The 22,078-nt window shown below is 35.6% G+C and overlaps 1 protein-coding gene across 5 annotated transcripts in view; it reads left to right on the forward strand.

Moving 5' to 3' along the window:
- USP9X (ubiquitin specific peptidase 9 X-linked) overlaps positions 1-22,078 on the forward strand; it is a 91,790-nt gene that overhangs the window by 9,912 nt on the left and 59,800 nt on the right. For 3 of the 5 annotated variants that reach the window (XM_065901194.1, XM_065901195.1, XM_065901192.1), the window contains exons 5-13: positions 629-847; positions 3,411-3,526; positions 3,971-4,222; positions 4,299-4,437; positions 6,901-7,053; positions 7,964-8,068; positions 12,174-12,380; positions 13,749-13,885; positions 15,068-15,201. In XM_065901194.1, coding sequence (XP_065757266.1) covers positions 629-847; positions 3,411-3,526; positions 3,971-4,222; positions 4,299-4,437; positions 6,901-7,053; positions 7,964-8,068; positions 12,174-12,380; positions 13,749-13,885; positions 15,068-15,201 — 1,462 coding nt within the window. Of the gene's footprint in view, positions 1-628; positions 848-3,410; positions 3,527-3,970; positions 4,223-4,298; positions 4,438-6,900; positions 7,054-7,963; positions 8,069-12,173; positions 12,381-13,748; positions 13,886-15,052; positions 15,202-22,078 lie in introns of all 5 variants that reach the window. The other 2 variants (XM_065901193.1, XM_065901191.1) reach the window with 1 other exon arrangement.

Consider the following 22,078-nt stretch of genomic DNA (forward strand, 5'->3'; position numbering starts at 1 on the left):
AAGTTTGGGAGTGGTATCAGACTTTTGCATTGAGGCGTAGATAGCAAACCTACTCCACCTGGGATATTTGATGATACATTGTTTAGATTTTAGAATTGTTGCCTCTAGTCAGAAAATTGCATAGAGAAAGCAGTGGTAATTTGCATCGTCTGGGGACATAGAGCAGTGCCTACTTCATTTTGTAAGTCATTGCAAATAGCTTTTGAAATTAGGTACTATATAAATTATAAAGTAAATGCTCATTTCTTTTTTGATATATAAATTTGATCCCAATATTAGTAAAATTAAACATAACTCAAAAATGATCGGTATAGCACAATTGAGAGGTCATTATTAAGATATAATTAATCAAGGGCTTCCCTGGTGGCGCAGTGGTTGAGAGTCCGCCTGCCGATGCAGGGGACACGGGTTCGTGTCTCGGTCCGGGAAGATCCCACATGCCGTGGAGCGGCTGGGTCCATGAGCCATGGCCGCTGAGCCTGCGCGTCCGGAGCCTGTGCTCCGCAACGGGAGAGGCCACAACAGTGAGAGGCCCACGTACAAAAAAAAAAAAAAGATAATTAATCAAGATCAGAAGATATTTCTGTTTGGGATGGTTTGATCTCATTAATTATTCTTTATATAACAGAGGTGTATTATCAACAATACTCATCGCCTGGTGGAGCTATGTGTGGCCAAGTTGTCCCAAGACTGGTTTCCACTTCTAGAACTTCTCTCCATGGCCTTAAATCCTCATTGCAAATTCCATATCTACAATGGTACACGTCCATGTGAATCCGTTTCCTCAAATGTTCAGTTGCCTGAAGATGAACTCTTTGCTCGTTCTCCAGACCCTCGATCACCAAAAGTGTGTTGGTTTGTTCTTTTCAAAGTTAAATATTACAGTTGTTTTGCTCTGCTATAGAACTTTAAATGATCTGAACCTACTGTTAACATGGAGGAGGGTAATTTCACATTGCTCTTAAAGGGATTTTGCATTATTTTGTAATTTTTTTTTAATTTAAAAATATTTTTGGCTTTCTCCATGTAGTTAGTCCCCATTGTCTTCTGCCCAGCCTCTTGGGAAATAGTCATAATTTGGGTTGGTATGAAACAGAGCATATTTTTCCTTTTAAATAAGAGTAGAGTAGGAGATTACTTCTTTGACCAAGGCCTGGCTAATGTGTCATAAAACTATAGAAATTACAAATGAAAGCAAAATAGCAAAACTTACAAATATCAATGAAATATATATAGTATACATAAACGTAAAAGTTCTCCAATGTAAATTTTCTATGCCAGCATAAACAGAATGTACATTAAAAAATGCATCCCTAAGCTGTACTTCTTTTAATTAAATAATTAACCATATATAATTTTTAAACTTTAGAATTTAGGAAGACTTTTTAAATATTGATGACCTTATTTTTTAAAAAAAGGAAAATTTGAACATATATATATATTGTTTGGTTTATTCTGTTAAAAGTGGAAGTCATCAAAACTTATTGAACTGCGAGCTGAGAGTTTCTGGTATTTCCCAAGGTTCCTATTGTTGCCACTTCAGGCTTTTTTTGTTTGAGTAAATCAAATTAATATTTAAATAATGGCAATCTCTAAAAGACACCTGTATTTTTTTTAAATTTTACCTAATTTTTTGCTCTGTAGGTCAATAGTAATCTATAAGAGTCTCAAAGAGAACAAGTTGATTTAGGATGGCTTCTGGTTGAAGACATTTTTAAATATCTTTCTTTGAAGCCTAGCTTTTCTTGAGTATTATTAATTTTTGAGTATTCCTAATTGCATAAGTGTACAATGCAGCTGAAAATATATGAGATTAGCTTTAGCCTGATTCTTTACTTTGTGCACATATATATACTGTGTTATATATACATAACTGTTGAGTATATCAGCCTAATTGTCTCATTCCAGTTACTGGAGAAATAAAAATACATTACATAGTAAGTATGTACTTTCTTAGAATTGCTGAATGCTAAAAGGGACCTGGTGAATTAAATGCTCAGATTTTTAATTTTTTTTTTTTAAATAGCTTAATGATTTATTGCAAAATGAGCATCCACGTAACCCACTCAGGTCAAGAAATAGTACATTGTCACTCCCTGGAGGCCCCCTTCCACACTCCCTCCCAATCATTGCCCCCTCTGGCCTTCCTAACGTTAAGTAATGTCCTAACTAATAAAATCATTTCCTTGCTTTTCTTTATAGCTGGACTCAAGCACATGTCCATAATCCCTGTAGTTTAGTTTTGTCTATTTAAAATACCTTATGAAAATTAAATTGACATAAATTCTTTTGTATCTGACTTTATCTCAACAGATTTCTTTGTAAGAATCAGAGTTTTAATTGTTTTGATTTAGCCTTTTAAGGCCAAATAAAAAGGAAAACATTATAATGAACTTACATAGAAATATATGGTAGTTGATTTATTTGAGAATTTAATTGATTTAGAGTCTCATAAAAATCATATCAAAACTACCATAGTGTCTCTTTAAAGCAGTTACCTTTTACTTAGCGTTTTCCCTTTGTCCTGAACACTGCTTTTTGTTTGTTTTTGAAGAGCTGTAGAAATTATTTTTGCTTAAGACTTAAGTAGAGAAAGTGCCCCTTTTTCCCCCTCTTGTTTTTCTTCCCTCAGTGACTTGCAAAATGTGGCCTTTTAGAAGAAGGCAAGGAATTAAACGTTGTCTTAAGTACGTGACTTTTTAGATACATTTGATTCTTTTATCCGTATAAGCTTTTGATTCCTTTTTAATTTGCCTATCCCAGCTACACTGTACTTGTGAGTTACTTGCTATCCCTTAGAGAAGAGGTTGAAAGATAATTCTTACTATTGTATTGTGGTACCTCTAAGATGAGAACTGGGTGTATTCACATGAGTCAAAACAAAGCATCAACCAGCATGTTCTAGTTAGGAACAAAAAATAGAATACCAGGGATAAGTTTTTCTTTGGCTTTAAGATTATTGTAGTTTTAGGGTGTTTGTAGTTATTCACAACTACAACAAAAAATAAATTCAAACAGTATCTTAGGTTACCAGATATCTTTTTTTTTTTTTTAAAGAGTCTTTTTACCCCCTTAAATGTTTTAAAATAGACCTTCAGATAATAAGGTATTCACCTATGGTGGAATCTCTGAGATAGAAGCGTGGCTTCTAATTCCTGTTCACCAGCTATATCGTTACAAACAAACAACTGTGCCCTAGTGATCTATACTACTACTTATGCTTTTCTCACAGACAGGATTACTGTGAACAATATGCAATATTCCGTGTCTTTTTTCAAAGATGGTTTTACATAATAATTTTATTGAATTTCCTGTTTCTAGTATGTTTCAATCAAGAAATTACTTCAGATAGCATTCCCCCCCCCCCCAAAAGCAGGAAGTTAACTTTTTTATTAACTGTATTGTTGCAGGGTTGGCTCGTGGATCTTCTCAACAAATTCGGCACTTTAAATGGGTTTCAGATTTTGCATGATCGTTTTATTAATGGATCAGCATTAAATGTTCAAATAATTGCAGCCCTTATTAAGTAAGTTATGTTTTAAAATTAATCTTCAGTGCATTATAGAAATTGCTACTTAATTGCTTGATTAAAAATTGTTGCTTTTTTCAAATGTGGTTTCTTCTCTTTAGCTGGTAACTTGGATTTTTTATTTTTTAAAGGAAATTACTCTGGTTTATTTTTTTATTATTATTATTTAAAAAAATATTTATTTGGCTGTGCCGGGTCTTTGTTGCGGCTCGTGGGATCTTTGGTTGCAGCATGCGGGCTCTTAGTTCCAGCATGCAGGATCTAGTTCCCCAATCAGGGATTGAACCCGCACCCCCTGCATTGGGAGTGTGGAGTCTTAACCACTGGACCACCAGGGAAGTCCCTGGATTGTTTTAAAGTAATAGGTACAGTCTGAGTTCAGTCCTAGTTGAATTGTAAGACATTGAATATTAAAAGAGATTTTTGTCTCTCTTGTTTCAGACCATTTGGACAATGCTATGAGTTTCTCACTCTTCATACGGTGAAAAAGTACTTCCTTCCAGTAATCGAAATGGTTCCACAGTTTTTAGAAAACTTAACTGATGAAGAACTGAAAAAAGAAGCAAAGAATGAAGCCAAAAATGATGCTCTTTCAATGATTATTAAATCTTTGAAAAATTTAGCTTCAAGGGTTCCAGGACAAGAAGAAACTGTTAAAAATTTAGAAATATTTAGGTTAAAAATGATACTTAGGTAAGATATTTACCTCTTGAAATAATTATTTATGTGAATGTTTAGAATTGTATTTAACACTGAATTTCTCTTACAGATTATTGCAGATTTCTTCTTTTAATGGAAAGATGAATGCACTTAATGAAGTTAATAAGGTGATATCTAGTGTATCATACTACACTCATCGGCATGGTAACCCTGAGGAGGAAGAGTGGCTCACAGCTGAACGAATGGCAGTAAGTCCTTTGATTCTACTTTCATGAATAAGAATCTATCTAAGGCAAAAATCAGAATAGCTCTACTTAAAGTTAGTAATGTTAACATTTTAAAGTAAACTTTGAAATTGGGAGGTGTTTGGATTGATCTACAATTCTGTTAATCCTGAGAACTTTTTGTGATAACATGGTTTATTATTTGGTATATTTGGTGATATGTAATTGTTTGATGATAATGGGTAGCTTAGCACATCTTTGATAAGCTTACTGCTGAATGTAGGTGTTCTGAAATAATTATTAGCTTGTCAGGTGGGGGGTTGAAATTGAGTAAATAAAGGTGATTTGGGAAACAGATTGGGTAGTATCTGGTAGCTATTGAATGAAGTGGCCTATTCATTTGATGAATTCAACTTAAAGATTTTAAAATAGGAAATAGAATTATTGGAGTAAGATACACATGAGTTAATGTTTTGTCATCATTGTAAGGACTTCGCTTAAGCACTTATATTTACATCATTTTGATGTTGAAGGTTTAGGAAACCTTACCCTAGATAATTTGCATATATTATAGTTTAAAAATGAATACGAATGCTACTTAAATATTGGTTGAATAACTTTAGTGCATACTGTCTGACAGTACTGAGGAGACATCTGTAAAAGAACCGTCCTTGACCTCAAGGAGGCCTCAGTTTAATAGGAAAACAGTGATTAGAATGTGATAAAAGGTATGTGGAGGATGCCTAGACACATTGGCCCTGTGTTAGGGGGTCAGGTGGTAGACATCTAGTTTTGTGTATCTGATTTGTCTGTTCACCTTGTGGAAAGTCGAGCACAGAGCTACTCCGTGTGGTCTGAGGTCTGGTTCTGGTCCTTGAGCTGTTGCCAAGGCTAGATGAATACGGCAGATGGCATTGAGTGTTTAGGAACTTCTGTAGCAATTTCATATTGCCACATTTTAATGGTATTCTACAAAAATATCTGTCTGTAATAGATTAGAAGTAAAAAAGGGCCTTTACCAGCTGAGAAGTGTACTTCTTTTCTCTAGCACATTTTGGGGCCAAATACTTTTTATTCTCATTAAATTGAATAGCGTAAAATCATACAGTGTGGACTGTTACCTTTGTATTGTATCATGAGTTAGTTTTCTTTTGTTGATTTAAATATTAAATAAATACCTGTCGAGCAATATAGCATAGTGTTAGAGAAACACAGACTTCGGTAGCTTTCAGCCTTGATTCAGATTCTGGTTCCAACACTTCTGAGCCTGTTTACTTTTCTGTAATAGGGTAATACAGCCCTCATTAGGATTGCTGAGAAGATTAAAAAGCTAATGGATAAGCAATAATAGTGTAATTGGTTAATAAATAAAAGTAAAAAGTACCTTTTCACCCAAATCAAAACTGGTATAAAAAAATCTAAAGATCCAAAAATAAGTCCTATAACCCACCATACCTAAACCATGGTGATCGCTACATTTATTTATTTATTTTAAAATTATTTTATTTATTTATTTTTGGCTGCGTTGGGTCTTCGTTGCTGTGCATGGGCTTTCTCTATTGTGGCGAGCGGGGTCTACTCTTTGTTGCGGTGTGTGGGCTTCTCATTGCGGTGGCTTCTCTTGTTGCGGAGCACCGGCTGTAGGTGCGCAGGCTTCAGTACTTGTGGCGCGCAGGCTCAGTAGTTGTGGCGCACGGGCTTATTAGTTGCTCCGCGGCATGTGGGATCTTCCCAGACCAGGGCGCGAACCCGTGTCCCCTGCCTTGGCAAGCGGATTCTTAACCACTGCGCCACCAGGGAAGCCCAATTACTACATTTAAATAATAATTTTCTGAGTAAATGCTGGAGTAAAATCTTTTTAATGATTTCACTGTTTCTAACTCATGGAAACATTTCTGTATGTGCAAAATTAAGTTCCATGAAATTATTGTGATTTTTCATAATTTTGTATCAAAAGAACACATAACCATGTTCCATTAGTGCATTATATTTTGAGTTGTTTTGTTTTGTTTTTTGTTTTGTTTTTGTTTTTTTGCGGTACGCGGGCCTCTCAGTGTTGTGGCCTCTCCCGTTGCGGAGCACAGGCTCCGGACGCGCAGGCTCAGCGGCCATGGCTCATGGGGCCTAGCCGCTCCGCGGCATGTGGGATCTTTCCAGACCAGGGCATGAACCTGTGTCCCCTGCATCGGCAGGTGGACTCTCAACCACTGTGCCACCAGGGAAGCCCATATTTTGAGTTTTTTAATTCCTGCTAATGTTTAAAAGTGTGAACAGGGACTTCCCTGGTGGTTCATTGGGCAAGACTGCGCTCCCAATTCAGGGGGGCCCGAGTTTGATCCCTGGTTGGGGAACTAAATCCCACATGCATGCTGCAATTTAAAAAAAAGAAAAGAAAGAAAAAAAAAAACCCTGGAAGCTAAAAGTGTGAACAATACTTTATGTATATATTTTTAGAAGCTTTGAAACAAGTGTTTGAATTCTATTTAGGAGTGGATACAGCAGAACAATATTTTATCCATAGTCTTGCGAGATAGTCTTCATCAACCACAGTATGTAGAAAAGCTAGAGAAGATTCTTCGTTTTGTCATCAAAGAAAAGGCCCTGACCTTACAAGATCTTGATAATATCTGGGCAGCGCAGGTAAGGAATTTAAGATGGTGGCTCTTTGGTTTGTAAAAGAAATGTACTAAAAACTAAAGAAATGGTAGTAGTTGTAGTTAAAAGGGATGAAGACTTACGCTGTTTGACTTTCAGTATAGGTAAATGCTTATTGTTTACAGAAGTCCTGTCAAGAATCCTTTTGAGATGGCCAGTAATATTTTTAAAATAAAAAATATTCCAACATCTACTGTATGTATTTGGTAAAGGTTGGCAATTTGTAGGTTTTAAATAAGAGGCAAACGTAAAATAATAAGAAATGTCTATTGAAAGAGTATAAGACATCCATAATTGGTTTCTTCATATACTGAAAACAAAGAACTCCGATGTCAGGAAAGTTAAATCACTAGATGATTTATAAAATCCTGTAATAATCCGAAAGATTAATAGCTTTTAGAAGGATAAGTGATCTTTGGTCTCAGAGATAGAAACTATGTGATTCCTTTGATTATCTTAATGACAAGTTTCTATTCATGGATCACTTAGGAAGTATTGATGAGTTCTAGATTACAAAGCTTTGTTCATTGAGTCTGTAGAAACCAAGAAAGCATTCAGTTTTGCCTTTGAGTGCTTAAGGTTCCAGTTTTGAAACAGTACCACTGGTGGGCCTTATTCTCCTATTTGCAATGTTAGAGCTGGCATGTTAAATTCAATAAACTGTAATAAAAGTTCACATGAATTCCCAAAGTCTACATTAACTATGTATGTCAAGAAATTGAGTTGTCAGGTTTTAGATGGCAGTTCTAAAACATGTAAAATATTAGGAATTTTCTTAGGTTACACAGTTAGTCGGAGATGGGAATACTTTATTAATAGTTTTCCACAGACAGTGTATGCTACTTATTGCTGTTCAAATTTTAGTATGCTCTGATTTTCTTTGGTTTTTCAATAGGCGGGGAAGCATGAAGCCATTGTGAAGAATGTACATGATCTACTGGCAAAGTTGGCATGGGATTTTTCTCCTGAGCAACTTGATCATCTTTTTGATTGCTTTAAGGTAATAGTTAACATAATAGTACAGTTTCATTTTTAATAGAATTAATTCATTAAATCTATGAATGGTTCTTACCCAGTAAGTACTTAAATGGAAATCATTAAACAGTTTCTAGTGTAAAGGAATTGACCACTGTTTTCTTTTTCAATGAGATCTTGATGTTCATTTTTATAATAATAGTCCTCATAAATAAGGATTTTTTTTTAATTCAGTTGTCAATTTGGATTCCTTTCCCCTAGCAGTTTGTGTTTTTATTATAGGTTAAAGTGAACTGTAGGACTGCAGGGAAGGATTAGTTGGTGGCAATGAAAAATAAAGAATCAACAGCAAGGACTACCAATACCTTAATAGTCTGGGGTGATATGCACAGGCGAATTGGAAATGTAATTCATGGACTTAATGGAAATGTAATTCAAAAGGTAGCCCAAGAGCTCCTACAGTCATATCTGCATTGGTGCCATGATGCACTTTTTAAAGCCATATTGTGTAGTGGTCTCTCTCCAGTTACTAGTGCTGGGTTTGTAAAAGCCAAGCGTTTGGTGAATTTGTGGATTAAGAACACAAGATGTTATGGCAGTGTTCACATAGGGGCATTCTGTTAACAACTGGCATTAGATCACGAAGGTATCTTGTTAAAAATAACAGTTATAACAGTTATACTGACTGCTGGTGGGAACATAAGTTCCTATAACCACTTAGGAAAATAGTTTGGTGTTTCTGGAAAAGTGTAAGATTTTTCATGACTTAATCGGTTTGACTTCTGAACGTATACTGTAGAGAAATTCATGCATATGTACACCAGTATACACCATCAACATTTGTGGCAGAATTATTTATAATAGCTAAAAATTGCTATGTAAGATGGATACATTGTGGAATGTTCATATAATGAAACATACCAATGAGAATGAGCAGATTTGAGCAGCTCAACCACAAGAGTGAGTCTAATAAAGAGAAGGTTGAAGAAAGGAATGAAGGCACACAAGAATTTCATATACCTTGATTGCATTAACATAAACTTCAGAAATAGACCCAGCTAGCTTCTGGAGTGCTGCTTACCATATTATATTTGACCTGGGTAATAGTTACATAGGTGTTCACATTATATAGTATAATGTGTATGTTTGTACCTTTCTTGATGTGTATTTCACAATTGAAGAAAAAATAATACCAATTACTGGCTTCTACCTAAGACCAATTAACTCTGAGTTGCTAGGAATGGGGCCTGGGAGTCTGTATTTTAAGCAAGATTCTCAGATGAATCTTAAGTACATTAAAGTTGTAAATCACTGCCTTATGGAAAAATTAAGTTTGAAGTACAACAAAAGCAGCTAAGGAAATAACAGAATCAGTTACGGTGGGGTACTCTAAAGTTAATTGCCATTCATTTTTAATTTTGAGATGACTTATGAAATGATGGTACATGACCAGTGATGGCCATGATGGGAGGAGAAAGAAGAGGTTGATTGTTATTACATTCTCTGGACCCTCCACCCCCTCTTCTAAGAGTGGTCTAAATACAATAATAGTCTAAATATAAAAATAATTCCATCATCTATGCTCCCCCCCTTTGGATTAATAGATGTTTATTGAGCACTTACTATTTGGTAACAAGCACTGTTTTTTGAGGTGTTGGTAAAACTAACGTTCTTATGGAGTGTGTCTTGAAACTTTCTACTAAAGATGATTCAAAAGAAGCATGAAGTCCAGGTCACTTTGCAGTTCTTTATAGAGTGCAACCAAATGATCTCAAAGCTTATTGATTAGACTTATGTACTTGCCTGGTCTAGCTGGTCTAGTTTTTCAATGTTTGAGTTCTAATTAGGTCTTCGTTCTTCAAAGTGGTTATACCAGTTTACAGTCCCATTGAGATTTTCACATCCTTGCCAGCACTTGTTTTTGTCAGAATTTGGGAGTTTTGACAGTCTGCTTGGTATGAAATGTTACTTCATTGTCGTATTGGTTTTTATATCCTTGATCACTAATGAAGTTGAACATCTTTTCATATGTTTCTATTCTCCTTTTATGTGTGTGTGTGAAAAGCCTGTTCAAGTCTTTTGCCTAATTTTTCCCTTTTGAGTTGTTTGTACGTATTGGTTCTTAGGAATTCTTGACGTATTCTGAACGCTAGTCATCTTTATCAGTTCAGGTGTTGCAAATTGTGGTGGTTGTTTTTTTTTTTTTTTTTACTCACCTTATGGTGGCTTTGGATGAACAAATATTTATTTTTTTAAGGAAGGAATTTTTATTTATTTATTTGGCTGCGTTGGGTCTTTGTTGCTGTGCGTGGGCTTTCTCTAGTTGTGGCAAGTGGGGGCTACTCTTCATTGTGGTGCGCAGGCTTCTCATTGTGGTGGCTTCTCTTGTGGAGCATGGGCTCTAGGCGTGCAGGCTTCAGTAGTTGTGGCACGTGGGCTCAGTAGTTGTGGCTCGCGGGCTCTAGAGCGCAGGCTCAGGAGTTGTGGTGCACGGGCTTAGTTGCTCCATGGCATGTGGGATCTTCCCAGACGAGGGCTCGAACCCGTGTCCCCTGCATTAGCAGGTGGATTCTTAACCACTGCGCCACCAGGGAAGCCCTGAGCAAATGTTCTTAATGGATTCTCCTTTTCATATTTAATGACTCTAGTATATGTCTGTTAGAGATAAGTACATGAAGAAAAACTTGACAATATCGTTGTCATACCTAAAAACTAATAATTCCTTAATATTCTCAAATAGTGATGAAACTTCAGTTGCCTCAGATTATACCTTATTTTTGGAGTTTGTTTGAGCTAGGCTCCATAGTTTGTAATCAGTTGCATATGTCTTCTAAGTCTCTTTGAATCTACAGTTCCCCCCTTTGTCTTTACTTTTTCCTTGTAAATTATTTGTTGAGGAAACTGGATTGATTATTGCTTTGTTGTATATCAAAAGTATGGTACAGAGCCTTTTTTGTTGTTGTTTTGCTAGAATATATCATAGGTGGTGATGTGCTCTTCTTTAGGAGGCACATAATGTTTGCTGGTCTCTCTCTAAAATGTTCTTAATTGTAATACAGTCTAATATTTCAGTCTTGTCTTATATTCCTAGCAGCTTTCTCTTATTCCTTTCATAATTTTAAGGCGTCTAGGAGGAATTAGAAGTATGCACTCCAGTTGACTTATGACATACCCTGTATTTATCACATTGTAAATGTCTGAGTAATAATTCCATTAAAAGGATCCTCTGTAATTTACTTAATCATCCTTCTGCTATTTGCCATTAGGTTGATTTCAGTTTATTTTCCAATAAACACTGATTATCAACTTTATACATACACCTTTTCTCATGTTTAGCAACATCCCTGACCTCTACCCACCAGATGCCACCAGCCTGCACACATACCCCATTGTATAAACTGGGCATTTAAAAAGTACCATTTTAGAGAGGGTTTGTTTTTTTGTTTTTTGTTTTTCCATTTTAGAGTTTTTAAGTGAGTATTCTGTCTTCTAAATTGAAATAGCATTGTATCATTTCTGTTCTGTGTAAGTCTTGGATAATAACAGACTTTGTTATAGACTTCTGTTTTTAAATGCGTGTAATGCACATTGCTCTATAAAAGGCTTTTTTCATTTATTATGAAAATCTTTGTATATCAAGTTGTCTTTAACATCTTTTAATATAATTTTAAAGGTGCAAATGACAGACTGAATCTAAGGCAGTAGTTTTCAACAGGAGGCTGTTCTGCTTCCCAGAGATGCTTGGCAATATCTGGAGATATTTTTCGTTGTCACAGCTAGGAGGAGGAGTTGCTACTGGCTTCTAGTGGGGTAGAGGCCAGGGGTGTTTTTAAACTTCCTACAGTGCACGTGACAGCCCCCCACCAAACTGGAAAAAGAGTTTTCCAGTCCAGAATGTTTGTAGTACTCATGGTTGAGAAACTCTGATCTGCGGTATTTAACTGTAAATGGAGATTCTTTTGTTTTTCCTGGAATTTAAATCTGTCCTGTCTTATCGCTCAGATACCACTTGAATAATGCTGTGCTTAGCTGTGTTGTTTTTCTGATGAATATAGTTTATCCAGTGACAGTTTTAAGCAGTGACCAATAAATATGTGTTGTTTCCATATCATTTAAAAATTTTTTTCTAGGCCAGTTGGACAAATGCAAGTAAAAAGCAGCGAGAAAAGCTACTTGAGCTGATACGTCGTCTTGCAGAAGATGATAAAGATGGTGTGATGGCACACAAAGTGTTGAACCTCCTGTGGAATCTGGCCCATAGTGATGATGTGCCTGTAGACATCATGGACCTGGCTCTCAGTGCCCACATAAAAATACTAGATTATAGTTGCTCCCAGGTGAGGTTGTGCTGCCTTGCTCACTTTTTGTGACCCTTCTCGTTCACCATGAGGATGGCTTAGATATAGAATAGTTCCAGATTTTTCTGACATTGTTATTTTTGAAGTGATCTTCAAGAATTGACATACTTTGTTCATGTAAGTCCACCTTCCTCTTAGGTCTCTATGTCTAAGTTTTGTGCATCATCTAAAAGCAGTTTAGTCTTCTTAGTAGAAAGACAGTATAAACAAAACAAGTAATATAGTGGTGGTAGTGTCAGATGTATGGTGCTGAAATACCAGTTTCAAATATCAGTAGATCATATAAGATATTAAAGTTGATTGTGGACTTTAGAGGTAAGAGAAGTTAGGTTTTCTTTGCTTCTTACAGAAGTTAAGAATTAGTAGAACTTGCTAAACACTAAAACATTTAGTGCCTTCCCTATGAGCAGATCACACAACAGCTTCCCTACATTCTAACTTCTAGCATGTGTATCTTTTTAATTCATGGTAAAATGAATATTGCTGAGTAACTAATTTCCTACTTGTTAAAACTATTTCCTATACTAATGAACTGAAATTTAGATAAGAACTAATAAGCTCACATAGGTGTTTCTTTTTTTTTTCCTGCACTTGTACTAGTAGTTCATTAAGTATTTAGTATACCAAATAGTAATAAGAACCTTGAGTTTAAATTATTTCATTAAAGAGAGACACAAACACAAAATAAAAATAATCTGTACTTAAAATTGTTAGGTACACAAACCTACATTTCTGATTATTATTGACTCAGGGAAGGAGTAAAGTGAAGTATGAGAAGTAAAATATATCTGAAGTTATTTTGATTTTATAACATTAATTTTTAATTGCTTATACCTGTTTCTGTCTCTTTCTCTCCTTGTGTGTGAATTTATTTTTGGTGAATTTTTTTCACTCGGTTGCCGTACTATTTTCTTGGTAAAACATAAATTTTCAATGTTCCTTACTATGCTAAAAACAAACCCATACAGAGTAACAATTGGAGTTACACGTTATTGCTGGATTTTATTATGTGGTAGACTCTCTTAATACATTGGATAAAGCTAAATGTCTACCTCCTGGCAACTTAAAATCAGACTTTTCAGTGTGCTTAATACCTTTCTGTAGATATATCTGAATCCATGTCATGTTGAGTTTTTATAATAGTGTTTTACTTTTGGGAGTTTTGGTAGTATATGTGGAATAAAAATGTACTTAAAAGCAGCTTTTTATTATTATTCTTTACTGCAGTTACAGCATAATGTGTATGATGCTAATCTTAAAAGCTCTATTTTGTAATTCTCAAGCTAATTTGAAGGTGGAATTCTCCTGAGTATTGACCTATATAAAACATTGAAATTGTTTTTTAAGGACCGTGACACACAGAAGATACAGTGGATAGATCGCTTTATAGAAGAACTTCGTACAAATGACAAATGGGTAATTCCTGCACTGAAACAAATAAGAGAAATTTGTAGTTTGTTTGGCGAAGCACCTCAAAATTTGAGGTAAGGCTTTTAGCAGAAAATTTCAATACTTTTATTTATGTATTTTCTTGAAAAGAAACGGCATTGTCAGTTGGTGAAAGCGAGTTTTAAAAAAGAAAATTACAGTGGGGTGACAGGACGCTTACACATGGATTAAATTTGAACAAAAGAAGATTCCTTTATAATATCCACCTCTTTTATTGATGAGGAAGTAAGACACAATTTAGTGATAAGTATCAGAATAAAGATGATAATATTGCTTTCATGTTATCTTTTCCAACTCTTATAACCAGAAAGTACAAGAACAGGTTATTCCAGTAACTAAAGTTTGGCATGTAAGATATTTAAAGTCGGCTATTTAACAAACTTTAGCTAAAATAAATCAGAAAGTATTTTTAAACTATACTTGTCATCTTTCATCATTTGAACATACCTGAAATCTAGTGTTTGAAATTAACTTTAAAAACTATTTAAAAAGCCAATAGGTTTATTTTACTGTGAAAACTTCTGTAGTATGACATTTCAAAGTTAATAAAACGTTAAAACATTGCAAAGTAAACCAATTACGGAAATATAATGTCTGTAAGAAATATATAATACGGATTAGGATAGATACAGGCAAAAAGGGAAACAAAGCAGGAAGGATAAAATGCAGTGAGGAATGAGATTAATAGATACAACACATGCCACTGAAATTATCTGGCATACTTGATGGAAATAAGAGATAATTCTGTACTTTGAATGCCTAATAAATAAAATTTTAACAAAAGCACTTTCTTTGATTAAATTCTCCACTACATTTACAACATAATCTTTGTGGTGCTAATGTTACAAGAAATGTTTCTATTTTATAATTCTGGAAATAATCATGTAAACTTGTAAGTGCTTTGGTACTACTGTAGTATGGGAGAAGAAATCAGTCATTGATTTTCCCATAGTGTGAAATTGGAGAATATTAATGCATAGTTTTTGTATGAAGGAAGAATAGTGGAATTAATGTCTTATTTTTGAGGCATTGATTATTTTCCTTTAAATAGCTTAATATTGTCATTAAAGAAAATAAATGGCCCAAAGTTAATTCTCTTATAAAGGAAACCATTTTAAGTGTTTAAATTAGTATCTTGGAATTTAGATTGTATAAGCTCTTTCAATTACAACAGAGTTTAATTGCCTAATTATATTGTTAAGTTCTTCTCGTTTCAGTCAAACTCAGCGAAGTCCCCATGTATTCTATCGCCATGACTTAATCAATCAACTTCAGCACAATCATGCCCTAGTTACTTTGGTAGCAGAAAACCTTGCAACTTATATGGAAAGCATGAGACTATATGCTAGAGGTATGTATTGTAAGCTAACATGAACTATGAAAAATAACAGCAGTTTCCCTTACCAGCGTTTTTTTTTTTCATCAGTTACCTTAGAAGTGACAACAAATGTATTTTTAAAGATGCGAGGTAGTTGATTCTATAAACTGTATTCCTTTATGAACTTGTGATCCACTTTTACTCCCAAATCTTACACACTCTAAACTCCAGGCCAGCATTTCAAGGCTCTTTACTAAGTGCTTGCCTTACCCACTCTCCTTGTTTAAATTGATTTATTTTTCTTCCCTGCCTGGGAGCTCTGCCTGCCTATACTACAATTGGTTGTTACCTTCCTAGGTATGTACCTGACTCATTTTCATCCTTTGTTTCCTTACTACCACCACCTTTATCTTTTCAAGAAAACTTTTGTCTAAGTCTGTTCTTGCAAATACTATAGTTCTTTCGTAATCCTAAGTCCATGTTTCATAAGTTCTTCAGACTTTACGAATTAAAAGTTTATAAGAAAGAGATCCGAGGCTACTAGAATCCACATGTTTACATTGGTTTCAAAGTGTGAATTTGTTTTAACATGTTAAGGTAAAGATTTCTGTGGTGTCAACAGTCCGTTTTTAAGCGCCTGCTGTATGTGGAGCTCTGTTTCAATGTGCTTTTGCCCTCTGACAGTTGTGTCTGAGTCTGTGTGCTAGGGTACAGATGGGTTCTTAGTACATATTCCTCTGTCTTATGCCAAACTCATAGACCCCAAAATAAACCCCAGAACTATCTTGTAGGTTTAAGTTTCTTCACATTGCCATAGAAAGAAAACTTTATATTACCACAGAGATAGAATTGAACATAATGGTTACTGAACATACCACTCCTTTAACATGTTATAGTAGAGTCTGCAGAAGCCAATATACGTATTAAAAATGAGGATATTTCTAATACTCATTATTTGAAGAGTTAGACTCTTGGCATTGTTGAATAAAATCCCAACCAAGGTGCTTATAAATCACAAGGTTTTTGCTTTGCTTAACACTTAAGGTACATACATACATTCCCATATATAAAACTCAGATAAACATAATTGAAAAACTAAGCAGCTCTCAAGATACCTGAACTGATTTTGTTGACTCTGTTCTTCCATTTACCACTCTGGGCCAGCTGAGTCCTCCTAGTTAATAGATTGCATAGCCAGTTTAAGCATCAGGCAACTGATAGGCACCAGGCAATAATCTTTTATCATTTCAGTCCTAAGTTCCATCTAAGTAGCATGATAGAATAATCAGGGCAACATAGGCATGCAACCATATGATTTATGTTATATACCAAATGCAAACAAAATCTGAGAGAGGCAAAAGAGGTTTGCATGTAGTACTCCCAAGCATTCAAACATCTTGGCTCAGTTTAATGTAACTCACATTCTGTTATGATGCCACCTCTTCTTGATGGTACAAAGCCCTCACAGATGCCAATGCAGGCCTTCCCCCCAAATGAAGCCTTAATATAAACCACATGTGTTGCATTGCTAATTTTTACTTAATTTATTTGCATGTGGTATTTCATTTAATTTCATTGTCAGAGGTTGAGAATCCTGCTCTCGAGGCTATCAGGAGATGATACATGTACAGTTCAGCCTCACTAGGGTTTTCTTTTCCTTTGTAGTCAAATTCTACATGAGTCATTGCTTCATCTCAATTTCATGGACTGAATGTCTTCAGGCTTCAGTTTCCCTTCTTATATTGTCTGTATCTTCACAAAGTAAGAGATGTGAATCTGCATAGTAAGATTGCCTAGATTTGAAACATGACCTAACATATTAGGTGTATGACCTTGAACAAGTTATTTATGCTAGAATAATGCCTGGTACATAGTAAGCCCTTGAATTCTTGTTGCTACTGATATGTTCCCCTGACTTAATTGACACCATACCTTCTAACTATCTTTGATACTTTTTCTTCCTCTATTGTAGTAATCTTCTGATTAATACTGATCAGTCTCTAGATACTTAAATATGGGGGAGAAAGTAATTTTTAAAGCTAGTAAAATTTTCCTTGTTAAAACAAACTTTTCACACCATTTGGAAATCGATCAACCACCGATTTCCAAATTTGCAATTCAAAAATAAATTACGTTTTAGCCTCTATATAATAAAAGTGTTGCATGGATCCCATTAGGTATGAGACATTATTCAGCAGGATAACATCAGGCTTCTAGTTTACTGATATTCTCAATTTCTGATAAGTATTTCACCAGTAGTATTTGTCCTGCCAGTGTTTCATCTGTACTAGTATCTTAAGCTTTGGCGGGGTGGGGTGGGGTGTGTGGCGACATTTCCTCAATAGTATGGTCAGCCGATTCTGCCTCCTGTTTTAACATTATTTAGATAAAGTAATGAACTTACTAAAATTATCTTCAATATTTACTCATGTGTTCTTATTGCCTTCAAGCATTGGTGCTTACCAAGTCATTTTTTAAAAGTTTTTTATATGCATACAGCACAGTATAAAACCATCTCTCAGTTTTCACTTAAAGTTTACCTTATTGGTAGGATAGACTTTGTACTGGCTTGAGCACTTATAAAAGTTTTATTTACCATTTTTCCTGGTTTCTGGATAGAGTTGGAGGACTTGTCTTTATTGTAGATCACATTTTTGCATTCTGTCTTCTGAGGACTGCCACTTTCAATTACCTCCTCATATACAAGGAAACCCCAATAAAATTGACAACTGATTTATCAGAATATTGGTGGCCAGAAGGCAGTAGGACAACCTATTCAAAGTGCCAGGGGCAGGGAAGGGACTTGACAACTAAGGACCTTACATTCAGCAAAACTGTCTTTCAGAAATGAAGGCAAAGTAAAGACATTCTCAAAAGTTGCGATAATTTGTTGCTAGCCAACTTGCCTTTGAAGAAATATTAAAGGAAGTAATTAGGCTGAAAGCAACTGACAGCAGACAGTAATTTAAAGCCATGGGGGGGTGGAGGGGGGAATAGAAGACCTGAACAGTATAAACCCATAAACTACCTAAAAGATATCTGTAGAATACTCCACCCGAAAACAGCAGAATGTAAGTTCTTCTCATGTATACACAGAATATCCTCCAGGATAGACCATACTCTAGGCTATAAGCAAGCCTAATTAACTTTAAAAGCATTGCAATTATACAAGTAGGTTTTTTGTACACAGTGGAATTAAATTATAAATTAAAAATAAATTTGGGAATTTCATAGGTGTATGGAAAGTATACATTCTTTACTAACCAGTGGGTCAAAGATGAAATGCTAAGTGAAATGAGAATATGCTGAGATGAATGAAAAAGAACAAAATGTCAGAACTTACGGAGTGTTCCGAAATCAGTGCTTAGAGGAAATTTATACTGCAGAATTCCTGTATTAAAGAAGAAAGATTGCAAATCAGTAACATTTCACCTTCAAAAGGTAGAATAGAGAAAACTAACCCGAAAACAAAAAGTAATTAATAAAGGTTAGAGCAGAAGTAAGTGAAATAGAGAAGAGAAAATCAATGAAACTGAAAGTTGGTTCTTTGAAAAGATCAGCAAAATTTACAAACCTTTAGTTAGGCTCAGTTGTGAAAGTCAAGAAGGAGAGGCCATCAGATCACTAACCTTAACAAAAATTTAAAAAATAAGAGAATGCCAGATTACTGAAATTGACTCAAGAAGCAATTGAAAATTTGAATAGATGTATAACAAGTAAAAAGATTGAATTAGTAATCAAAAAACTTCCCACAAAGAAAAGCCCAGAACCAGGTTTAGTGAATTTCATTAGTGAATTACTGAATTTACTGAATATTTAAAGAAGAATTAACACCAGTCCTTCACATATTCTTTCAAAAAGAGGAATACTTCCAGGCTCATAGTATGAAGCCATTATTATCCTGCTACCAAAATAATACAAAGACATCAAAAGAAAATTGCAGATCAGTATACCTTGTGATATAGTCAAAAGTTATCAAAAAAAACAAGCAAACAGAATCCAGCAACGTATAAAAAGGATTAAGCACCAGGGCCAAATGGAATGTATCCCTGTAACACAATGTTGATTTGACACCCCAAGTCAATTGTAATATACTATATTAATAGAATAAAGGGCCCAAACTATGAGATCATCTCAGTAGATGCAGAAAAAGCATTTGACAAAATCCAACACCTTGGATTATAAAAACATTCAGCAAACCAGGAATAGAAGGAAATTTCCTCAACCTGATAAAGGGCATCTCAAAAAACCTACAGCTAACATCATACTTAATGGTGAAAGACTGGCTGCTTTCCTCTTAGGATTAGGAATGAGACAAGGATGTCCACTCTAGTCCCTTTTATTTAACATTCTACTGGAGATGTTAGTGAGATCAACTAGACATGAAAAAGAAATAAAAAGCATCCAGATTGGAAAAGAAATTGTAAATTATGTCTAATAGATAACACCATCTCATATACAGAAAATTCTAAAGAATCTGCTAAAATCTATTAAAACTAATAAATGAGTTTCCCTAGATTGCAGGAATTAAGATCAATATACAGGAACTTCCCTGGTGGTCCAGTGGTTAAGACTCCATGCTCCTGGACTTCCCTGGTGGCACAGTGCTTAAGAATCTGCCTGCCGATGCAGAGGACACAGGTTTGAGCCCTGGTCTGGGAAGATCCCACATGCCACAGAGCAGCTAAGCCCGTATCCCACAACTACTGAAGCCTGTGTGCCTAGAGTCCATGATCTGCAACAAAGAGAAGCCACCGCAATGAGAAGACTGTGCACCGCAACGAAGAGTAGCCCCCACTCGCCACAACTAGAGAAAATCCACACACAGCAACAGAGACCCAATGCAGCCAAAAATAAATTTTAAAAAATAATAATGACAAGAGCCAGTTCATGTTAGCCTTAGCCATAAGCTAACTGATCTCTTTATTTATTTAGAGCTGAATGTTTATGGGCAGAACCACCAACCATCTTGTTTATGTTTTATAAGCCCGGAAACGCCTCTGTGGCGAAGTGTAGGGCTCCTCTATTCCTATTTAGCATAGAGGGATCTTCTTACTTCTTGACTTTTCTTGATTATTGTTTGGCTTTCATTGAATGTTTTCAAATCTCTTCCCTATGTTCAGGGTCCCAGCTCTTGATAAAGTGCTGCCACCTAAATAAAAGGGAGAGGATGCTAAAACTAGTGGGTAAAAGTTTGATAGACAAGCTATTTACATAGTCTCAAAGTATCTCCCCACAAATTAATTAAAAAGGAAAATAGTAACTTTACAGTGGAGAAAGCTGGTGGAAACCGCATTGACCAGGTGATCAAAGTTGACATGAATACTGCCGCAGAATGACATACGCTGTTACTCCTGATAATGATTCTTTGAGGAGGATGTAGGGTTACTTCTGTGGTACTCTTTGTTGCCAAAATGCCTAGCCTGAATCTAATCATGTGGAAGCATCAGAGAAGCCCACATTAAGCAACATGCAACAAAATTGGCTCATAGTTTTATAAAAGGTCAAGAAATAAAAAGAATGTTGAATTCTCCAGATTAAAGAAGAATTAGCGTGACAGCTGAAAGCAGTGTGTACTTAATGGATTTGGGGTAAAGAAGGCATAAATGGACATTACTGGTAAAATTGGAGATATTTTTTGGTTATCTTAATTTGGGAGAGGGGCAGTTGGGCAAGGATGCTCCTGGAATTTAGTGGGTAGAGGCCTGGGATGCTGCTAGATATCCTACACTGCTGCATAGGGCAGTTCAACACAGCAAAGAATTATCCAGCCCCAAATGTCAATAATGTGCTGTTGAGAAGCCTTGGGTTAGATAATACAATACTATTGTATCAGTGTTAATTTGGTAATTGTGTGTGGTTATGTAAGAGAATGTCTTTGTTATTCAGAAATGTTTATTGCTGTATTTAGGAATAAAGGGACATGTTGCCAAGTTACTCTCAAATGGTTTAGAAAAATTACACACACACACATATACATATATGTGATGATTAGTTAAGCAAATGGGGCAAAATGTAAACAACTGGTGATGCGAGTAAAGGTCATAAGTGTTTCTTATATTATTTTTTAAACTTACTTTTGAAATTATTAAAATTTCCCCTAAAGAAGAACCTGACAAACAAAACTGTGTGTAAACTCCTTGTTAAGGAAAAAAGTCCATCATTTATTCAGGTACTTTGACTGATGCTCTGAAAAAGAAAATTGCTACATAGTGGAATAGAACTCTACTCCGTTTCTTGAGAAAACCTCTTGAGAAGTAGTGCTTCAAGTCCTGAGCCCTGATGAAATTGACTTTTTTTGGGAGTAGACAATATGTGTTTAGGACTTGGGTAGATAGCAGTATTATGTGGAAGTATAAAGCAGGTAGTCATAATACATTGGGCTGCTTTTCTTCACCAAAGCATCAAAAGATGTTTCTAAACATTGTAAGCGGTCCATCTTTACAACATGTTAAGATTTTGTTCAGAGAAGAAACCTCACTGTATTGGAAGACATTTATTGGACTTCCCTGGTGGCGCAGTGGTTAAGAATCCGCCTGCCAATGCAGGGGGCACGTGTTCGAGCCCTGGTCCAGGAAGATCCTATATACCGCAGAGCAACTAAGCCCGTGCGCCACAACTACTGAGCCTGCGCTCTAGGGCCTGCATGCTGCAGCTACTGAACTGAGTGCTGCAACTACTGAAGCCTGCACTCCTAGAGCCCATGCCCCGCAACAAGAGAAGCCACCGCAACGAAGAGTAGCCCCTGCTCACCGCAACTAGAGGAAGCCCGCGTGCAGCAACAAAGACCCAATGCAGCCAAAAATAATTTTAAAAAAAATTAAGACATTACCATTACTATGTCTAAAGCGTCACACACAACCAGAATTCTTTGGCACTAGCATACACATACCATGAGATCCAGGGTATG

This window comes from Phocoena phocoena, chromosome X, assembly GCF_963924675.1.
Source record: "Phocoena phocoena chromosome X, mPhoPho1.1, whole genome shotgun sequence".
NCBI lineage: Eukaryota > Metazoa > Chordata > Mammalia > Artiodactyla > Phocoenidae > Phocoena > Phocoena phocoena.